Source organism: Carcharodon carcharias, chromosome 19 (genome assembly GCF_017639515.1).
Source record: "Carcharodon carcharias isolate sCarCar2 chromosome 19, sCarCar2.pri, whole genome shotgun sequence".
Lineage (NCBI taxonomy): Eukaryota > Metazoa > Chordata > Chondrichthyes > Lamniformes > Lamnidae > Carcharodon > Carcharodon carcharias.
This window is the reverse complement of record NC_054485.1, coordinates 103679951-103702341: the sequence shown is the minus strand read 5'-3', so window position 1 is coordinate 103702341 and position 22391 is coordinate 103679951. Positions and strand designations below refer to the sequence as shown.

The 22391-nt window shown below is 41.8% G+C and overlaps 2 protein-coding genes across 3 annotated transcripts in view; one reads left to right on the top strand and one right to left on the bottom strand.

The window, feature by feature from the left end:
• The window catches only part of LOC121291302, a 197120-nt gene that overhangs the window by 166809 nt on the left and 7920 nt on the right, over positions 1-22391 (bottom strand). The gene's annotated exons all lie outside the window — the stretch shown is intronic.
• LOC121291581 (zinc-binding protein A33-like) lies at positions 1669-14318 on the top strand. 2 transcript variants are annotated; one of them, XM_041212986.1, is made up of 7 exons: positions 1669-2115; positions 2210-2305; positions 2399-2632; positions 4474-4530; positions 6878-6924; positions 7012-7127; positions 8318-14318. In XM_041212986.1, the coding sequence occupies exons 1-7, from the start codon at positions 1708-1710 to the stop codon at positions 8872-8874; spliced, it is 1515 nt and encodes a 504-aa protein (XP_041068920.1). In that variant the 5' UTR covers positions 1669-1707; the 3' UTR covers positions 8875-14318. The 2 variants fall into 2 exon arrangements, with proteins under 2 accessions (XP_041068920.1, XP_041068921.1); XM_041212987.1 differs by lacking the exon at positions 4474-4530 and having other exon boundaries at positions 1671-2115.

Here is a 22391-nt window from a genome sequence, read left to right as displayed (position 1 = left end):
AGTGGGAGGTTCAGGGGGCAGTGCAGTTGATTGGCTGTCTGCCGCTTCAATCTTTCCTGTTTTGCTTCTTGCTTATGCTGTTTGGCACTCAAGTAGCCCTGCATTGTAGCTTCACCAGGTTGACACCTCATTTTTAGGTATGCCTGGTGCTGCGTCTGGCATGCCCTCTGCACTCTTCATTGAACCAGCATTAATCCCCTGGCTTGATGGTAATGGTAGAGTGGGGGATGTGCAGGGCCACGAGGTTACAGATTGTGGTTGTAAACAATCCTGCTGTTCCTGATGCTCCACAATGCCTCGTGGATGCCCGGATTTGAGTTTCTAGATTTGTCTCAAATCTATCCCATTGAGAATGATGGTAGTGCCACACAATACGATGGAGGATACTGGCATCTGTGATGCTGGGGACCTCAGGAGGAGGTCACGATGGATTGTTCACTCATCAACATTCCCTATAATTTTTGGTGGTTGTTGTGCACGTCCTATTCACTTAAGTCTGTGGGCCCTTTTTTGCGCGGCCGTGCGCGCGCGAAGACTCAAAGGATCCAACTTGTGCTCCGCCTGCGTAGTTCAGAGGCAGTATTAGTGTCATCTATATTGTGGCTCGGAGCTACAAGCATTTGCCTACTCGGACTATCCTTTGTGCTTGAAACGGATGCAAGGAAGAAATGCAGCTTTAGCTGCTTAAGTCATTCTTGGCGTGCTTTAAAAAGTAATTCTGCCTTTCATTGACTGGGTTCAATTTTTCCTCATCCATTAAGGTCCCGAAACTAATACAAACGCAAAATACTGCGAATGCTGGAAGTCTGAAATTGAAAAAAAGAAAATGCTGCAAACATTCAGCTGGACTGACTTCTGTGGGAAGAGAAATTGAGTTCTAAAGGCCATCGATCTGAAACGCTAACTCTGTTTCTCCACAGATGTTGCTAGATCTGCTGAGTACTTCCAACATTTTCTGTTTTTATTTGAGGTTCCGAAACTTTACTGGTTATCTGAAGTTCCACTCTGATTTGTTATCTGAAATTTCATTGCAACTGATCGGTTCTCGGTCTATAGCTGTCACCTGAGATTCCACTGCAACTGAGGCGGGAGGCGGGGGCGGGGTTCTCTGTGTATCGTGGTTATCTGAAATTCCATTTGAACCGACGGGTTATCTGTCTATAGTGGTCATCTGAAATTCCACTGTAACTGATGGCCTCTGTCTATGGTGGTTATCTGAAATTCTACTGTAACTGACGGGCTCTCTGTCTATGGTGGTTATCTGAAATTCTACTGTAACTGACGGGCTCTCTGTCTATGGTGGTTATCTGAAATTCGACTGTAACTGACGGGCTCTCTGTCTATGGTGGTTATCTGAAATTTCTCTGTAACTGACGGGTTCTCTGTCTACAGTGAAATTACAATGCTTCTGACAAGTTTCTGAAAGAGTTTGAAAGCATTCCAACTGAGGGTTCAAACTGATTGGATGTGAATTTTCGTTTTCTTTCCCCCGGATCTCGGTATTCGCCCCCATACGAGAAGACCCATCCCTCATTCCCAAACCCACCTCCCCACAAACTCTCCACATACCCACCACCCCAACCCCTCACGCCTAAATGTCCACACTGCGGTGCATCTGGGGCTGCTTTGTGCGGAAGTTCAAACAGGTTCACCCAGCTCACAGACAGCGAAACTGAAACCCAAACTGAGGTCGTCCTCACTGCAGACATGGCTTCCAGAAAGAAGAGGGAAAACTGGACCGAGGAAGTAAATTGTCCCGTTTGCCTTGATTTCTTCACAGATCCGGTAATACTGGAGTGTGGACACAACTTCTGCCGCTCCTGTATCACCCAGTGTTGGAAAAGGGACATAAACATCTGCCCGGAATGTAGAGAGGAGTTTCCGGAAAGAAACCTCAGAGCAAACCGGGCCTTAAAGAATCTGGCCGAGAAAGCTCGAATTCTGAAGTTAAATTCGAGACAGAAGAAAAATAAACTTCACTGTGAGAAACATCAGGAAGAAATGAAGCTGTTTTGTGAAACTGACAAGAAATTGATCTGTTACATTTGTAGAGATTCGCGGGAACACAAGTCTCACAACTTTCTGCCGATAGGCGAGGCTGCGGAGATGTACCGGGTAAAATGGGGAGATTTCGCTTCCGGTAATTTTTCCTAATTCTCTACTTTTTTGTTCAAAGTTCTGAATCATTGAGTTTGTCTCCTAATTCCAGGATCAGCTGAAACCACTTTTAGAATCGGCCACATGTAGAAAAGATTCGGTTGAAGGCACCAAACGGCGACAGAAGCAGCTGATATCTGAATTTAAGGTGAGGTCTCCATGTGTTGATTTTCTGGGATCTCGGTTAGTTGTGTTCCCTTTATCGCGGGACATTAATTATGTTTCACATTTCATTTGGCAGGAACAGTCGAGCAGTCTGCAGACCCACATCACATCCGAGTTCACTAAAATGCACCAGATTCTCACTGAGAAAGAGCAGCATTTACTCAGAGATCTCAGGGAAGAAGAGGAGAAAATTCTGAAAAGGATGGAGAAAAACCTCAGTGGAATCCAACAGGAGTTAGATAGCGTCGAGCGAGAGCTATCAAAATTACAGAGACATTTTGAGGAACAAGACACGCTCACTTTTTTGAAGGTAAAAGATTGTTTTATTTAAAAAGAAACTAAAGTTAATAGAATTCTACAACGTGGGAGATATTTAGTGAGGCCCGCACCCCTTCTCTCTCTCCATAGTTCTACAAATTATTTCCCTTCAAAATGTTTATCCAATTGCCTTTAGGAAGTTATTATTTAGCCTCCTTCTACCCATCTCTTCGGCAATGCATTTCAGGTCAGAGAAGTTTTTACGTAAAAAAGTTACCTCATGTGGCCTCTATCTCTTTTGCCATTCCGCTTAAATCTATGATGGAGTATAAGGAAGAGTCATCGTTACCTTTATTTCTCTCCAGAGAATGCTGCCTGACGTTACCTGCTTAGTATTTCCAGCCCTTTCCATTTTTATTAGGGAATATGAACAAGGAGCAGGAGCAGGCCATTCAGCCCCTCGAGCCTGCTCCGCCAATTAATAAAATCATAGATCTGATAGTAACCTGAAATCTGCATCCCACCCACCCTGATAACCTTTCACCCCGTTGCTTACCAAGAATCTATCCATCTCTGTCTGAAAAATATTCAGACGCTGCTTTCACCGCCTTTCAGGAAGAGAGGTCCAAAGACTCACAACCTTCTGAGTGAAAAAAATTTCACCTCATCTGTTTCAAATGGGTGACCCATTATTTTTAAGCAGTGACCCCGGTTCTAGATTCTGCCACAAGAGGAAACATCCTCTCCAAATCCACCCTGTCAAGACCCCTCAGGATCTTTTTTGATTGAATCAAGTCACCTCTTACTCTTCTAAACTCAAGCGGATACAAACCTAGTTTGCCCAACCTTTCCTTCTCTGAATTGCTTCCAACACATTTACATCCTTCCTTAAATAAGGTGACCAATGTGGTACACAGTACTCCAAATGTGATCTCACCAGTCCCCTGTACAACTGAAGCATAGCCTCCAACTTTGTCTTCAATTCCCCTCGCAATAAATAAGAATATTCTATTAGCTTTCCTAATTACTTGCTGCACTTGCATACTAGCCTTTTGTGATTCATGCACTAGTACACTCAGATCCCTCTACACCTCAGAGCTCGGCAATTTCTCACCATTTAGACAATATACTTCTCTTTATTCTTCCTGCCAAAATGTACAATTTCACATTTTCCCACATTGAACTCCATCTGCCAGATCTTTACTCACTCATTTAACCTACCTATATCTGTTTGTAGCGTCCTTATGGCCGCTTCACAACTTATGTTCCTACCTATCTTTGTGTTATCAGTGAATTTCACAATCTTCAATCCTTTCATCCAAGTCATTTATATAAATTGTAAACAGTTGAGGTTTCAGCACTGATCCCTGTGGCATACCACTTGTTACATCTTGCCAACCTGAAAAAGACTCATTTATGCCTACTCTCTGCTTCCTGTTAGCCAACCAATCTTCTATTCATGCCAATCTGTTAATCCCATGTCACGAGCTTTTATTTTCCACACTAACCTTTGATGTGGCACTTTAGCAAATGCCTTCAGGAAATCTAAGTACAGTATCCTTTATCAACAGCACATGTTACTTCCTCAAAGAACTCCATTAGGTTGGTTAAACATGATTTCCCTTCCACAAAACCATGTTGACTCTGGCTTTTTAAAAATTCATTCATGGGATGTGGCCTTCGCTGGCTGGGCCAGCATTTATTGCCCAACACTAATTGCCCTTGAGAAGGTGGAGGTGAGCTGCCTTCTTGAACTGCTGCAGTCTGTGATGATGACCTTGAGCTTACCCAAGTGCCCTGCTATAATGTCTTTAATAATAGCTTCTCACATTTTCCCTGTGGCAGATGTTAAGCTAACTGGCCTGTGGTTTCCCATGTTTGTTTCCCTTTTAGAATAATGGAGGCACATTTGCTATCTTCCAATCTAATCGGACCTTCCCTGTATCTAGGGTATGTGTGGAAAATTAATCAAATATATATGTTGTACTTCCCACATGATGCAATATTGTAGACAGCAACAACGCCTACATTTATATAACCCCTTTTAGGTTACAGAGCGCCCCAAAACATTTAATCCGGTAATTACAAAAGATGCAACATCAAGCCACATAAGGAGTCATTAAGTCGGATGACCAAAAGCTTGGACAAGGAGATAGATTTTAAGAGTCATAAAGGAAGAAATCAAGGTAGAGAGCCAAGACAGCTGAAGGAATGACCACCAATGATGGTGATTAAAATCCAGGATATTAAGGAGACCCAATTTAGAAGAGTGCAGATATCTCGGAGGGTTGGAAGGCTGAAAATACAGAGACATGGATGGACTTGAAAACAAAAATGAGAATTTTAAAATCGACACTTTGCTTTATCAGGAGCCTGTGTGGGTCAGTAAGTACAGGAGTGATGGTTGAAAAGCACTAGGTACCAGTTAAGACACAGGAAGCAGAATTTAGAAAGACCTGCTAGTTTATGGAAGGCAGGAGGTGGAAGGAAATCTACCATGCTTACCTAGTCTGGCTGACATGTGACTCTTGAACTACAGCAATTTAGTTGACTCCGAAGTGCCCTCTGAAATAGCCTAGCAAGCCACTCAGTTGTAGCAATAAGCGATGTATAACAAATGCTGGCCTTGCCAGCGATGCTCACACCCATGAAAGAATTTTTAAAATGTTAGCTATCTGAAGACAGTTATTTCTCAATGATAGCTAACTATTATTTATACAGCAGAGTATATAGGCAAAATTGAAAAATCTTATTTTTCACAAGTTCCTCCACTATGTCTTCCTCTCTGTCATATATGAAAATTTGTCTCAGACTTTGTTCTCAGTGCTCTGCCTAAGACACTCCTGTGGAGCTCAGCATTTTCCTAACATTCTGTTTGAATAATCACCTGATGCTGTTTCAATACAGTCCCCACCCTTATATATTCAGAGGGTGTCTGTGCAAATGTATGTCACTTTGAGCCAGTGTAAATTTGTCACATTACGAGTTAGATGCATTATCTTAAATTGGTTGTTAGTGCAGCCATTAGCACACTCAGGATTGTTCAGCAAGTGCTGCCCAATCATGGAATCACATCTGATAGTGGGCATTCTGTTTTGGGTTTTGCAAGCATGGACTGGTTGAGTACAGTCTGTAGTCTGCCTATTACAAACAACTAAAGTAAAATGCTGTTTGGATAGATCAGCCAATTTCTAGGACACACAGCCTACATACCAGGCATTGCACCAGTACTGAAATTCACACACCATATTGCTCAATTGTTTACACTGATGGCTAACTAATTTTTGGAATTCTGTTCCCCAAGGAGCAGCAGAGGCTGGGTCATTCAATATATTCAAATCTGAGTTGCACAGATTTTTTATCTACAGGGAGTCAAGTGATTGGGGAGGAGGGGGTGGCAGCAGTGGGGCAGCAGAAAAGTGGAGTTATGATCACAGTCAGACCAGCCATGATAATACTGAATGATAGAGCAGGTTCAAAGGGCCAAATGGCCTACTTCTGCCCATTACATATGACTTTACACGGAACAATCACATTCACACGTTAATGACATGATTACATTTCTAAATACACTTTATGTTCACCATTTACATATTCTTCCATACCAAGCTGAATATTAAAATGAGAGCATGCAAGAGAGAGATGGAGAGGAAGACAAAGAAGGACTGACCCAAAATGTGTCCTGAGCTAAAGAATGGGAAGACTCTGTTTTTCCTCACATAAAATTCAGCTCTGCACAGAAATTGTTCACCACATTCTGACTGTGCCCTTCTACCATGTACATTAACCCTACAGCTGGCAGGGCTGATTTACACTGCTGGTCCCCCCTCATACTCCCCATGTCAAAACGAGCTGGGAACTGGAATCCTGGGCTAACAGATGTGTGCCATTACCAATGAGAGGTGATCACAGCCTGTAATCACCCATTAAACAGCAGAGAGAAATTAACCCAGATATAACTTTTAACTTTTGAGAATATCCCTCTCCACCATACTTAGCCATGTCAACTCTTTGTTTTGCCTACTGTTATCTCGTCTGTGGGAAAAATCTGTTTCCAAACAACAGCTGTAGAATAATGCAATATGTCTTGAGTAGGTATAACAAATTCTCATTAGGAATATCAACAGCCTCAATTTCAGTATTAGCCTGGAAAATATGCCGCTGTGTGTGAATTTCCCATTGTAAATTGTTACACCCAATTCATTTTATCCTTGTCTAATCTGTGCAGTCATTTGAATGATTGGTAACATGTCTGTGTCACTAACTTCTGATTATCCTCTCCCATCTCATTCCTCAGACCCACGATTCTCTTTTGCTTAAAGAGGAGGTTTCCAGGGACAAAGTGTATGTATTCTCTATATTCACATATAAGCTAACTTGGTAATCAGTGAAAAAACAACAATGATTACATTGAATGCTTTATGTTCACAGGATTAATGTTAATGGTGTTGCAGAGTCAGTGATACCTGCCCCAGTATTTCTGGGAATGTTCAAAGGCCCTCTACAGTACATTGTGTGGAGAGAAATGATAGCGAGCATTTGCCCAGGTAAAGAGCTTCCTGTTTGTCTATTTAAAAGCTTGCAAAGCTCTCAGCATGAGAACAGAGAAAATGTGTGACAGAGGCTGATGTTGTGTATGCACTTTCAAAAGTCATTTGCCAAGGTACCGCAGAATAGACATGTCATCAAAGTTAAAGCCCATTCAGAGTAAGCATGGATTAGCATGGATACAAAATCTCTCAACTTAGACGCAGTCAGGAGGTAGCCTCTGGTTCAATGTTTTCTACATAGTGCTGAGCAGGTGAACGGGAACCATCAGATATCAGAGTTTTATATCCTGCATATAAATCATTGCCTGTCCCTCCATTCGAGGTTGATGTCTACACAAGGTCACGAGTTCCTGCCCTGGGTCTTTATGTAACTGAACAATACGATTCTTGGCCACATATCTTTGGGCACATGGGGCAGAACATCCCAAGAGGTAGTGAACTCCACAGTGCAGGATTTGTTTCCTTTTCTTTCCTTCTCTGCCACCTCTCTGCCTCATCATTGAGATGGAGGGACTCAAACATGATGCCGATTGACAGACAAGTTTTCATCATTCTGAACATAAGTATAAAGAATGCAACAGTTTTGTAACCTGTTTACCCCTGCCTGCAATCTCTTCCCTATGACCCTTTGGTTCCAGAGCAGAGGGACTCATAGTTTGGAGTAATGCTAGCCAACTCCCCACTCCCATAACCTGTAATCAAATAACAACTTGTACATTGTGCCTGCAACATAATAAAACATCCTAAGGCCCTTCACAGGAGCTTAATAAAACAAAATTTGGCATCGAGATACATAAGGCAATTTTAGGGGAGAGGTCAAAGCTTAGTCAAAGAGGTGGCAGTTAAAAGCATCTTAAAGGAGCAAAGAGAGGTGGAGAGTCTTGAAAGGTTTAAGGAGACAATTCCAGGGCTTCAGTCCTAATTTCAGAAGTTGAAGACACCACAATCAATGGTGGGGCAACAAAATCTGGGATGCTGAAGAAGCTATAATTAGAGAAACACAGATCTTGGAGATTTGTGAGGCTGGGGAGATTACAGAGTCTGGGAGAGGTAATGCCTTGGACAAATCTGAGAAGGATGGTAATTTCAAAATCAAGGAAATTTTAGAGGAGGGTGGGAGATAGAGTTTGAATAAAGCATAGCAGAAAAACTAAATCACTGACAGTGTTATTTTAACTTTCCTCCAGCTCCAGCCTCTCTGACTCTGGATCCAAACACAGCTCATCCTCAACTCATCCTGTCCGAGGACTGGACCAGTGTGAGAGTCGGAGACAAAGGGCAGGCGCTCACTGACACCCCACTGAGATTTGATTGTTGGGCCTTTATCCTGGGGTCAAAAGGATTCACATCAGGGAGACATTTCTGGGAAGTGGAGGTGGGGAACAAGACTGAGTGGGGTGTGGGAGTGGCCCGAGAGACTGCCGAGAGGAAAGGGGAAATTGACCCAAAACCTGAGACCGGATACTGGACAGTGGGGCTAGGAAATGGTAGTGAATATTTTGCGAGTACTTCCCCTTCATGGACTACCCTCACCCCAAGTGTGAGTCCCTGGAAGATCGGCATTTACCTAGATTATGAAGGTGGACAGGTGTCATTTTACAATGCAGACAACATGTCCCATCTCTACACTTTCACCGACACTTTCACTGACAGAATCTTTCCCATTTTTGATCCAGGATGGAATTTTGGCAGGAAAAACCCAGGAGCTTTGAAAATTCTCTGGAAAAACAGATACCAACAGTAAAAAGTATATTTCCATTATTTTTCCCTGGTGGCAGTCTAAGCAACATTTCCAGTTGTGTCTGTGATTTCCTGCCCATCTTTATGAGGAGCAATCCCTCAGGACATTAGAAATAAGAGCTGGAGTCAGCCAATTTTGTATCATTTGTTCTTTCACAGGATGCAAAATGCAAGGCCAGCATTTGTTATCCATCCCTAATCAACTTTGAGAAGGTGGTGGTGAGCTGCTTTCTTGAGCAGCTGCATTCCATTCATATTGCAGTTAGGAAGGGATTAGGGCGGCCACTTGGCCCTTCAAGTCTGCTTTGGATGATCTTCTACTTCAACTCTTCCCACACTATTCCCAGATTCCTTGATTCTCTCAGTGTCAAAACATCTATCGACCTCTGTCTTGAATATGCTAAATAACTGAGCAACTACAACTCCATGGGATTAGAGAACTCCAACCATTTGATTGACGAAATTTCTGCTCATCTCAGTCTGAAATGACTGACCACTTATTCTGAAGTTGAGTCCATGTTCCGTCAGCAAAAACATTTCCCCAGCTTCTACCCTGTCAAGTCCCTTAAGTTTGATTGCATATTTCAAATAGGTTACCTCTCATTCTTCCAGGGAATATAGGCCTAGTCTGCTCCATTTATTTTCATAAGACAATCTCCACATCCTGTAACCAGACTTAATGAACCTCCATTGCCCTTCCTCTAATGCCCCAGGTGTAGCTTCACCAATGTCCTTTATAAATGTAGCAAGGCTAGTACACCAACCTCTTTGTAACAAAAGCTAACACACCATTTGCCTTCCTAATTTGCTATTAATATTCCATAATTCATGTCGGATACCCAAATCCCTCTGAATGCAAATATTTCCCAGCCTATAATTGATCAAAAAATTGTTCCGCTTTTTATATTTTTCCATGCAGTGGATAACTTTACAATTTGCCACATTGTATGACTTTGCCATGTTGCCCATTCATCTCACTTATCTATATCCACCTTGTTTTTTGTGTACATCCTCCTCAGTGATTACTATCCCACCTAACTTTGCATACCTGGCTACATATTTAGTCCCGACATCTAGATCATTAATATAGATTGCAAATAACTGAGACCCAGGTACCAATCCATATGGTGCCCTATTAGTTGCAGCCTGTCCATTGACTAATCCTCAATTCAGTATATCATAAACTGCAGTTACCGCTTTGAAAACCTGAGGCCATCTGGTCTAAGACATTTATCACCATTTAGTTTAATTAATTTCTTATGACAATTTCTTTAAGTCCTTCATTCTCCCTAGACCTGTGGTTCTCCATTATTCCCAAAATATTTGTGGTGTCTTCTGTCAAGAAGACAGATGCAAAGTTTTTGTCTCATGTCCATGCCATTTCCTTATGGAAGATTATAAATCTTTGCCACCCAGCGCGTGACTATGGAACATCTGAGATCTGATACTATTTACTGTTTTGCTTATGTAAAGGATATTCTCAACTTTCAGCTCAATTATCCACTGGTGTCTGTATAAGTGACATTCCCAGTTTCTGATTCTGCTAACTCCCATGTATTTCTGTGTAGCAAACATTTCCAGTTGCGCCTTTGAGCAGAGTCTAATTGTGACTCTAGGTCCCACTGAACAACAGGGCTCATTCACCATATCGATCATTATTAATCCAACTGTTCTGGAGTTTGCCCTCTCTACTTCAGGGACAATAGCCTGGGAATTCCTGCGAGGGCACTAGGGGGTTAGCCTGTAACTCATATTTGAGACATTCCTGTGGCTACTATTTTTGCAGAGTCATTAATCCATTTAAAATAGATGAATTAATGTCTGTGTTATACAGAAGACTAGAATTTCACACCAAGGGGCCTTTACTCCATATCCATTAATAACTTTAGATCACAAAAGTTTATCTATCCCAGTTAAATTCAACAATTTGTCTAGAAGTGATTGCCAGTTCTGGAAGAGAGTTCCGAGCTTCTACCACTCTTGATATTTTTATTTTTAAATGAAGCTCTCTAGTTTTACACTCCACAAATAGAGAAACTGTTTTCTCTCCAACTACCCTATCTGCTCTCCTTAATATCTTGAAAACTTTGATTAAATCATTCCTTAACCTTCTAAATTTCAGGGAACGCTACCCTAGCTTGTGCTAATATCTCATATAATTTAAGCGTTGGATTTCAGGTGTCAATCTTGTAAACCTACACTACATTCTCTCCATGGTTAATACATTCTTCCTAAATTGTGGAGCCCAAAACTACTCTCAATACTCCAGATGTGATTTAACCTGGACCATGTGTAACTGCACCATGACTTCTACCTACTTGTATTTTTTTTTTTATTTATTCGTTCATGGGGTGTGGGTGTCACTGGCTAATTATTTATTGCCCATCCGTCATTGCCCTTGCTCAGAGGGCTTGTTCAGGGGGCTTTTAAGAGTCAACTACATTGCTGTGGGTCTGGGGTCAACATGTAGACCAGACCTTCCCTAAAGGACATTCATGAATCAGATGGGTTTTTATATTTCTAGAGCTCTAGATATAAAATCCAGCAATTGATTAGTCTTTTTAACTACTTTATGTACGGGTTCATAGCAATTTGTTTTTGTTAGTTGATGGGATGTAGACGTCACTGGCAAGGCCAGCATTTGTTGCCCATGCCTAATTGCTGCAACTGAATGGCTTGCTAGGCCATTTCAGAGGGAAGATAAGAATCAACCACATTGCTGTGGGCCTGGAGTCACACATAGGCCAGATGCCATTTAAGGATGGCAGATTGTTCCCTATTTGTGAACCTAGTCAGTTTTTATACTTTCATGGTAATTGTTACTGAGACAAGCCTTTGTTTCCAGATTTTTAAAAAATTTATTGAATTTAAATTCCACCAGCTGGATTGAACCCACCTCCCCAAAGTATAAACCTGAGCCTCTGGATTATTAGTCCAGTGTCATTACCACTATACCACCATTTACTCTCAATGATCTATGTACTTGGAATCTCAAGTCTCTCTGAACCTTCATTGTTTCTACTTTTCACAATTTAGAAAGTACCCTTTCAGATTCAAAGTGGGATGACCTCACATTTACCTGTACTGCAATCCATTTGCCAGTTTTTCAATTCATTTAGTTTATCAATCTCTTTGTAATTTTATGCTTCCATTATTACTGCTTATAATGCTGCCTATATTTGTGGCAAAGAAAATTTGGATATGTGGCTTTCTATCCCACTTAAGTCATTAATAAACTGGGTAAATAGGTGAGACCCCAACATAGATACTTGCAGGACTAGTCACATTCTGCCAACTATCTACCTGTTCATTGTCCCTATGTTCTGTCCCCTGCTGTTCAGCCAATTTCCTTAACCAGGTAAATAATTTGTCTTCAATTCCATTGGTTTCAATTTTAGCTAAATCACAAAAATTTATCTATCTCAGTTAAATTTAACAATTTGTCTAGAAGTGATTGCTAGTTCTGGAAGAGAATTCCAAACTTCTGCCACCCTTTATATTTTAATTTTTAAAATAAGCTCTCTCTTTCTCTCCAACTACGCTATCTGCCCTCCTTAATTTCTTAACAACCTAGATTAAATCATTCCTTAACCTTCTAAATTCAGGAAATACTACACTAACTTATGTTAATATCTCTTATAATTTAAGCGTTGGATTTCAGGTGTCATTCTTGTAAACCTGCACTGCATTCTCTCCATGGTTAATACATTCTTCCTAAATTGTGGAGCCCAGAACTACTCTCAGTACTCCAGATGTGGTTTAACCTTGGCTTTGTGTAACTGCACCATGACTTCTACCTACTTGTATTCTTTTTATTTATTCGTCCATAGGGTGTGGGTGTCACTGGCTAGTTATTTATTGCCCATTCCTCATTGCCCTTGGGCTTGTTCAGAGGGCATTCAAGAGTCAACCACACTGCTATGGGTCTGGAGTCACATGTAGACCAGATCTGATAAGCATGGCAGATCTCCTTCCCTCAGGGCATTAGTGAAACAGATGGGATTTTACGTTTCTAGTGCTCTAGATATAAAAGCCAGCAATCAAATAGTCTTTTTGACTACTTCCTGGGATGTAGACGTCACTGGCGAGGCCAGCATTTGTTGCCCATCCCTAATTGCTACAACTGAATGGCTTGCTAGGCCATTTCAAAGGGAAGATAAGAATCAACCACATTGCTGTGGGTCTGGAGTCACATATAGGCCAGACACCAGTTAAGGATGGCAGATCGTTCCCTATTTCTGAACCTAGTCAGCTTTTATGACAATCAATGATACTTTCATGTTAACTGTTACTGAGACAAGCCTTTGTTTCCAGTTTTTTAAAAATCTTATTGAATTTAAATTCCACCAGCTGCCATGGTGGGATTTGAACCCACTTCCCCAAAGTACTTGTGCCTCTGGATTATTAGTCCAGTGTCATCACCACTGTACCACCATTTACCCTCTGATCTATGTACTTGAAATCCCAAGTCTCTCTGAACCTTCATTGTTTCTACTTATCACAATTTAGAAAGTACCCTTTTTAGATTCAAAGTGGGATGACCTCACATGTACCTGTATTGAAATCCATTTGCCAGTTTTTCAATTCATTTAATTTGTCAATCTCTTTGTAATTTTATGCTTCCATCATTCCTGCTTATAATGCTGCCTATATTAGTGTCAACAGAAAAATTGGATACGTGGCTTTCTATCCCACTTAAGTCATTAATAAACTGGGTAAATAGATGAGACCCCAACATAGATGCTTGCAGGACTAGTCACATTCTGCCAACTATCTACCTGTTCATTGTCCCTAAGTTCTGTCTCCTGCTGTTCAGCCAATTCCCTTAACCAGGTAAATAATTTGCCTTCAATTCCATTGGTTTCAACTTTAGCTAAATCTTTTATGAGGGATCTTATCAAATGTCTTCTGGATGTCCATATAAATAACATCTAAAGACATTCCCCTGCCATCGGTTTAGTCACTGCTTCAAAAAATGCAATGAGTTTCGCCAGGCTTGACCTATCTTTTACAAATCCATGTACGGTCTCTGTTCAGCTGAAAATTTAAGTTGTTTAGTCACTCTATCCTTATCTATAAATCTAGTCTAGAATGGATACCCAGATACTGCCTTCAACCACCCCAATGAAGGGGACTACATACTGAGGGGTTGGTGATAAAAGAATCAACCTTACTATTCATAGCCATAAATGCAAATAATCTGAGTTGAAGTTGCGTGGTTAATCGACATTTATCTTGGAAATAGAAACTTCAACTTGTGTTCAAGTAAAATCCTCTGCAGCTCAGGGATTATGATACACTTAATTAGCAAGGGCATCTGGATATTTTAACGTTGTTGATTAAAGCTGATTTACATCTTCTACACTATTCTCTGCACGAATTAAAATGTAATCATATGGTGGTTTAGATAGGACATCAGTGATGTATCAATAAAAGAATCATCCCAAATTGCTGTGTCAGACTGTATATTTGTCAAAAACAAAAACAGAATTACCTGGAAAAACTCAGCAGGTCTGGCAGCATCGGCAGAGAAGAAAAGAGTTGACGTTTCGAGTCCTCATGACTCTTCGACAGAACTTGAGTTCGAGTCCAAGAAAGAGTTGAAATATAAGCTGGTTTAAGGTGTGTGTGTGGGGGGCGGAGAGATAGAGAGACAGAGAGGTGGAGGGGGGGGTGTGGTTGTAGGGACAAACAAGCAGTGATAGAAGCAGATCATCAAAAGATGTCAACGACAATAGTACAATAGAACACATAGGTGTTAAAGTTAAAGTTGGTGATATTATCTAAACGAATGTGCTAATTAAGAATGGATGGTAGGGCACTCAAGGTATAGCTCTAGTGGGGGTTTTTTTTTATAATGGAAATAGGTGGGAAAAGGAAAATCTTTATAATTTATTGGAAAAAAAAGGAAGGGGGAAACAGAAAGAGGGTGGGGATGGGGGAGTGAGCTCACGACCTAAAGTTGTTGAATTCAATATTCAGTCCGGAAGGCTGTAAAGTCCCTAGTCGGAAGATGAGGCGTTGTTCTTCCAGTTTGCGTTGGGCTTCACTGGAACAATGCAGCAAGCCAAGGACAGACATGTGGGCAAGAGAGCAGGGTGGAGTGTTAAAATGGCAAGCGACAGGGAGGTTTGGGTCATTCTTGCGGACAGACCGCAGGTGTTCTGCAAAGCGGTCGCCCAGTTTACGTTTGGTCTCTCCAATGTAGAGGAGACCACATTGGGAGCAACGAATGCAGTAGACTAAGTTGGGGGAAATGCAAGTGAAATGCTGCTTCACTTGAAAGGAGTGTTTGGGTCCTTGGACGGTGAGGAGAGAGGAAGTGAAGGGGCAGGTGTTGCATCTTTTGCGTGGGCATGGGGTGGTGCCATAGGAGGGGGTTGAGGAGTAGGGGGTGATGGAGGAGTGGACCAGGGTGTCCCGGAGGGAGCGATTCCTACGGAATGCCGATAAGGGGGGTGAAGGGAAGATGTGTTTGGTGGTGGCATCATGCTGGAGTTGGCGGAAATGGCAGAGGATGATCCTTTGAATGCAGAGGCTGGTGGGGTGATAAGTGAGGACAAGGGGGACCCTATCATGTTTCTGGGAGGGAGGAGAAGGCGTGAGGGCAGATGCACGGGAGATGGGCTGGACACGGTTGAGGGCCCTGTCAACGACCGTGGGTGGAAAACCTCGGTTAAGGAAGAAGGAGGACATGTCAGAGGAACTGTTTTTGAAGGTAGCATCATCGGAACAGATGCGACGGAGGCGAAGGAACTGAGAGAATGGGATGGAGTCCTTACAGGAAGCAGGGTGTGAGGAGCTGTAGTCGAGATAGCTGTGGGAGTCGGTGGGTTTGTAATGGATATTGGTGGACAGTCTATCACCAGAGATTGAGATAGAGAGGTCAAGGAAGGGAAGGGAAGTGTCAGAGATGGACCACGTGAAAATGATGGAGGGGTGGAGATTGGAAGCAAAATTAATAAATTTTTCCAAGTCCCGACGAGAGCATGAAGCGGCACCGAAGTAATCATCGATGTACCGGAGAAAGAGTTGTGGAAGGGGGCTGGAGTAGGACTGCAACAAGGAATGTTCCACATACCCCGTAAAGAGACAGGCATAGCTGGGGCCCATGCGGGTACCCATAGCCACACCTTTTATTTGGAGGAAGTGAGAGGAGTTGAAGGAGAAATTGTTCAGCGTGAGAACAAGTTCAGCCAGACGGAGGAGAGTAGTGGTGGATGGGGATTGTTCGGGCCTCTGTTCGAGGAAGAAGCTAAGGGCCCTCAGACCATCCTGGTGGGGGATGGAGGTGTAGAGGGATTGGACGTCCATGGTGAAGAGGAAGCGGTTGGGGCCAGGGAACTGGAAATTGTTGATGTGACGTAAGGTGTCAGAGGAATCACGGATGTAGGTGGGAAGGGACTGGACAAGGGGAGAGAGAAGGGAGTCAAGATAATTGTATATTTGTCAAGATGTGGTCAACTGATTAACCAGTTAACTCAATCATGGGTTGTTGTTTTAAAGCAGTTAATTTGGTTTATGCAACTGCTAATACATTTTAATGGCCACAACTCCACTTCGGTATTAACCTTTATATGTGCCTGGTAAGCTTTCAACCAGTGCTCTTTGAACTGAGGTTATATAAGGTTAAAATATTAAATTAAAAGGTTATTGAGGTTAAATAAAGTTAAAAATTAGGCTGCGCCCGATAAACTTGTCTTTTTGCAGATAGGTAAAGCACTCAAAGTTGTTTCCCGAGATCCTCTGGGATTGCAGGTTAGGGCGGTGCTGTTTTATGTTGTTGCTGTAATCCAGAGATGTTCTTTGTTATGTGTTATAACTTCACCATTCTCTCACCCCTAACTCATCGATGCATTTCTGGCACTTCACTCCATTTGTGTAATGGGTGCACCTACAACACCAATTTTTTTGTAATTCATTCCGACAGATATGGGCATATCTAGAGAGGCCAGCTTTTATAGTCCCTCCCTAGTTGACATTGAGAATGTAGTACTGTGTGGTGGAGCTGCTCCTATAGTGCTGTTAAGTAGGGAGGTCCAGGATTGAGTTTACACACACTATAATTAATTTGCATTCTGAATCTTCCCATTCTGCTTCCTGCAAAGGCATGTACCATTTCGCTCATTTACTCCTTCAACTATTCCTGCTTTGCTGACTGTATGTTGTGCACCAAGCACTATATATTCCACACAGCAACTGTGCAGCTGGAAGTGTGGACGATGTCCAGCGTGATCTCTGCTGAAACCCTCCTGCAACAACAGGATTTAGGCTAGTCTTGTCTGATACCATGGCAGACCATGTTAAAAATTCCTGTTGATACCAATGGACCCTTTGCAACTGCATAGGCCACCACTGACCTGGGATTTATCCTCTGCTGATTTTATAATACCGGAGGTGGGGCAAACCCTGGCTAAGCTATTCTCTGGCAGGCTCAACCACAACAAGGAATAGAGGGGTGCAGCAGCACCATCCATATATTCTCCACATCCACTGAAAAAAGTCATTAGGTATAAGCAGAACAGCTGAGCCTGAATGCACAATAGTGACTTAATATGACATACCTTAGATTCAATAACTTCACAAGGCTTGGGAAGGTAAAGGGGAGAACTGCAATAGCCTCACAATTATTCTTAGTACTGTAACACTGCAGGTGTCATATTTTCAAACACCAAATCCTACCTGATTTCACCACTTGTCAATTCTCCGAAGCATGGGTAAATGTTCAGTTGCATCTTCAGCCTCATACCAATGATGAAAGGCTTTAGTTACATAGACATTTGATAAAGTGCTACATCAAAGATTATTGTGGAAAGTAAAAGCTCATGGTGTCGGGGATAACATATTAGCCTTGATAGAAGATTGGATGGCTGGCTGGCAGAAAAATGAGCATGCATAAATGAGTTTGTCTGATTGGTAGGATGTGACCACAGGTGTCTGTGCTGGGGCCTCAACTTTTTACAATTTACATCAATGACTTAGATGAGGGAAACGAAGGCATGGCAGCTAAATTTGCAGGCAGCACAAAGATAGGTAGGAAATTATGTCGTGAAAAAGACATGAGTCTGCAGACAGATATAGGTAGGTTGACTGACTGACCAAAAATCATGCAGATGAAGTATAACATGGGAAAATGTGAAGTTGTTAACTTTGGCAGGAAAAATAAAAAGGCAGAGTATTACCAAAACGTGGAACGACTGTGGAATTCCGTGATGCAGGGGGATCTAGGTGTTCTCGTGCATGAGTCACAAAAAGTTAGTATTCAGGTACAGCATGTAATCAAGAAGGCTAAGAATGCAGCACCTTTATTAGGGAAGGATATGAACATAAAAGTAAGGATGATATGCTTCAGTTATACAGGGCACTGGTGAGACCGCATCGCGAATGCTGTGTGCAGTTTTGGTCTCCTTATTTAAGGAAGGACGTAAATGATTTAGGAGGTGGTTCAGAGGAGGTTTACTAGATTAATAGCTGGAATGAGCACGTTTTCTAATGAGGAAAGATTGGACAGCTGCCACCGGAGCTTGGAAGAGTGACGGGTGACTTGTTTGAAGTATGTAAGATCCTGAATGGTCTTGACAAGGTGGACGTGGAAAGGATGTTTCCTCTTGTAGGTGAGTCCAGAACTAGGAGTAACTGCTTTAAAGTTAGGGGTTGCCTTTATTGGACAGACACAAAGAAATTTTTTTTCCTCAGAGGGTTGTGAGATTTTGGAACTCCCTGGTAGAGAAGGCAGTGGAAGCAGGATCACTGAATATTTTTAAGGCAGAAGTAGATATATTCTTGTTAAACAAGGGAATCAAGGGTTATCGGGGGTAGAGGGAGATGTAGAACTTGAAATACAAACAAATCAGCCATGATCTTATTGAATGGCAGAGCAGGCTCGAAGGTCCGAATTGCCTACTGCTGCTTTCTCGTATGTTCTTAGAAACAGTAAATGTTTCTCCATGGAAGACAGCAGAATAAGAGGAGATTTGGGGGAGGTCTCCAAAATCAGGAAGGGTTTTGATAGTAATAAATAAGGAGAAAGTATCTCCAACGGTAGAGTACAGAGATTTAAGGTAATTGGTGAATTCCGGACATTCTGCATTCACAAACAGCATTGATCCGGAAGAGTGCATTCACACTGCTCGGTGGAATGATAGGAACAGTCTTAATGATCCTGCTCTCCAACAGCACAGTAGGTCAAGCGTATTTGCCATGGCGACTGCTTTCTAAGAAGTTTCATATTAACTATGCATCAGAGACACGTTCCCACTGTCAAACTCCAACCTAAATAGTAATTTTCCCTCAAAGCAAACAACTATTATTTTGTTAAACTTGCAATAGAACAAAATGACACAATTACGTTAACAGCAAGATATCTTCTGGTCCACATGGGTTAACATTCATCTGCAAAACAACCAATTTGGTGGCGGCAGCTTCACAGGAAATTTGGCAGTTTATTTAAAAACTTACATACAACATTACAGGTGCCACAGTATGAAATGTCAAAATCTGAGTTTTCATATAATCAGGAGCCAGAAATTTCCAAGCTCTTGGCAATATGCAAATTTCTCTCATCAAATTGCAATCATACACTGGCTCGCCTTAGTGCTGACCCAGTCGTGTTAATGCAGCATGCAATGAATGACAGTTACAGTTAGCAGCTAAACCTCACCGCAGTTCTTCAGGTATCCAGACTACCCACAATCAAAGTCACAGGAAATCACCCAGTTTTCATTGTATTCAGAACCATGTGGATGACTAACAATTAATTTGATATTATAATCATGAATAAACTTGTGGAATGAGCTGCCTGGATCTCTTGCGATATCATTTTACAGCAGTTATAACCCCAAGGTATAGTACAAATACTGAAATATCCTTTAACACGTACATTTTGTTAGGCCAAAACATGGTATTTTCCTGTGGTCAAGTGCTATTTTATCAGTGAAAAATGTTGCTGCGATTTGATTATTTATCCAAGTGTATACAAACACTCAGATGAACAGCTTACTCAGTGCCTTGCCCGTTTTTTCGTTTTGAGCTTTGACCTGCTCGTTAAGAACTCTGAGTTGCTGTGCCGCAGCAGAGTTTCCCGGCTCCAATTTCAGCACTCTCCTCAAATCGCCTTTGGCTTTGTCAAATTCATTAATGGAGGCATAGGCCTGACCCCTTCGGTACAGACACTTCATGGAGTCAGGGTCGATCTCCAGTGCCTTTGAGCAGTTCTGGATGACATTTCTGTACTGCTTCTGTTTTATCTGGCAGGCAGCCAGATTCGAGTACAATGCCTTTCTAGCCTGGTCGTACTCCTCTCCCTTCTCGAGAGGGACGTCATATTTCGCTGTCACCAGCAGCCTCAGTGATTTTGCGTACCGCAGTGCTGCTCCAAAGAGATTCCCACTTTTAAAATATTCTGTACCTTTGGCTTTGTGTTGCATGGCCACCTGCCACTTTTCCTCAAATCCCATTTGCCAGGAGTCCCAGTGGAGGGTGAACTCTTCCAGTTTCACAGTCAATCTCAGTTCTTTCCCATGGTCTGTGAACATCTCCGTCAATCCCAGAGCCAGGAGTATCTCACACTGCTCTCCCAGCAGCATCGTTTCAACACATTTCTCAATTATTTGTGCAAACTGGGTATCGCTTTCCCCAAGAATCATCTCAACTGATCGATTGATCCCTTTCTGGAAATGTGTCGCTGTGTCAAAATTGCAGGAGGGTTCTACTTCCACACAAACGAGACATCTAGAGCCTTCTTTCGGTTTGTCGAGGCCACTACCCCTCTGTAGAATTTTCTTCACAAAGGAACCATCTGGGCACGCCAAAGTGAAAGGTTCAGGGTTAGTCCACTCTTTAGTGGGAGTATTTGGATTTCTAGCTTCTTCTGGTCCATCAGTCTGATTGGTGACCTCCAAGGTCTCACTCAATTGGCTTGCAGCCATTATTCCTCAATTTCAATGATCATTCTCACCTCACTGAGGCATAGTTGACGCATAAAAATCTGACTGAGGTAATGGTTCCCAAGTCACGTACAGAAATCGACTCACTCAGTAATCATCTGCAAGTTTATTTTTGAAAAATAAAATACCAAAGATTATATGAGCATTCAAAATTAAGTTCACAATTTTCCTTATAGTGCCTGATCCTTGGTGCTGTTTGCTTTTTAAAAAAAGATGCCATAAGCCATGTTGTACCACCCCCAAATAGCCACTCTTCATGCTAGTTTAAGGTACTGCAGTTAAATGTATTACCAGAGATGTCACAGCCTGATGTGTGCGTTTTTGTCACACACCCTTTTCACAATATTTAGCAATCAAGTGAAGAACCCTAGTTGATTTTACATTTCCTTAAGGACCAATAGCCACTGCAACAACAGCAAACTCATCACAAGGAATGTGACCTGTACAACTTAATTCCACAGCATGCTGCACATTAATAATCAGAACAGTTCTGGAAGGTTACACACCCAAAACACTAACTCCATTTCTTTCTCCACAGATGCTGCCTACCTGCTGAATATTCCCAGGATTTTCTGTTTTTATTTCAGATTTCCAGCATATGTGGTATTTCATTTCTGTAATTGTGGTAAATGGTTGTTTTACAAGTTGGAGGATGGTAGACAGTGGTCTTCCCCAAGGTTCAGTGCTAGAACCACTTTTATTTTTCGCTGTATATAATAACTTGCATATTAGAACACAGTAAAATTTCAAAATTTGATGATACCAAACTAGAGGTGTGGCTGACAATGAGGATGATGCAGGACATAGACTAGCAAAATGGGCAGACAAGTCGCAGATGGAATTTAATACAGAGAAGTGTAAGTTGATGCATTTTGGCAGAAGGCATAGGGAGAGGCAATACAGACTTAATGGCACAGTCTAAAGAGTACAGAAACAGGGTGGGATGGGGGAGGTTCATGTGCATAGATCTTTGAAGCTGGCAGGACATAATGAGTTAGTAGTTAACAAAACATATGCTCTTGAGGTTCATAAATAGACGAGTACAAAAGCAGGCAAATTGTGCTGACCCTTCATATAGCTGCAGTATTTCATCCAGCCCTGGTCACCACTTTAAGATAGTTTTGAGGGTTCTTGAGAATTTCAGGATGGGTCCAGGGATGAGGGATATTAGCTACACATTAGATTGGAGAAGCTGGAAATGTTATTCTAGGAGTAAAGAATATTGAGGACAGATTTGATAGAGGTATGCAAAACTATGACAGGTTTAGATAAAGTAGGCAAAGAAAAGCTGTTCCCATTGTCTAATCATACAAGGTCTAGGGGACACGAATTTAAGGTTTTGGGAAAGAGATATAGGGAAAATGTGAGGAAAACTTTTGTTATTTATGCAGTGTGTGATAATGACAAGTTACATATTTATATAACATTTAACATAATGAAATATCCCAAGTCACTTTAAGAAGCATTATAGAACAAAGTATGAGAATGAGCCAAAGAGCTATTAGATCACATGACCAAAAGTATAGTCAAAGAGGTACACTTAAAGAGGAAAGTGAGGTAGTGAGATAGAAAGGCG